General features: G+C 64.7%; 1 protein-coding gene across 1 annotated transcript in view; it reads left to right on the top strand.

Annotated features, from left to right (window-relative positions):
• The window catches only part of LOC104627223 (SH2B adapter protein 2-like), a gene marked incomplete at its 3' end in the record, with an annotated part of 14201 nt that extends 13867 nt beyond the window's left edge, over positions 1–334 (top strand). Inside the window, exon 9 of the mRNA XM_010295353.1 lies at positions 300–334. Within this exon, the coding sequence (XP_010293655.1) occupies positions 300–334 (35 nt within the window). The remainder of the gene's footprint in view (positions 1–299) is intronic.
• Positions 335–337: the final 3 nt, after the last annotated feature.

The raw sequence follows: 337 nt of genomic DNA, 5'->3' as shown, positions 1-337 counted from the left end.
CAGGGAGGATCAGGACACAGCAGCGGGGCTATGCTGGGGTGACCCGTGTGTCCCCAGCTATGGGTCCCAGTTGCCCGGCTTGGGCAGGAGAGGAGCAGAGGGGTCTGCGGGGCTTGGTGAGGCTCAGAGCATCCTGCTGTGCTGGGAGAGGGTGGGCAAGGAGGGCGGGGGAAGGTCAGGGTCAAGGATGGAGAGAGCAAGCAAGGGAGAGGGTGGGTGTGGAAACGTGCCAGTGGAGGAGAGAGGGGACTGAGCCCTCAGGTAGCATTGGAGGGGTCAAGCTCCTGTCTCCCTTGCAGATGCTGCCCCACCACCAGCCCTCGTGTCACAGCCTCCG

This window comes from Phaethon lepturus, unplaced genomic scaffold (genome assembly GCF_000687285.1).
Source record: "Phaethon lepturus isolate BGI_N335 unplaced genomic scaffold, ASM68728v1 scaffold26869, whole genome shotgun sequence".
NCBI lineage: Eukaryota > Metazoa > Chordata > Aves > Phaethontiformes > Phaethontidae > Phaethon > Phaethon lepturus.
Note: the sequence above shows the minus strand (reverse complement) of the source record. Positions and strands in the feature narration are given on the sequence as shown.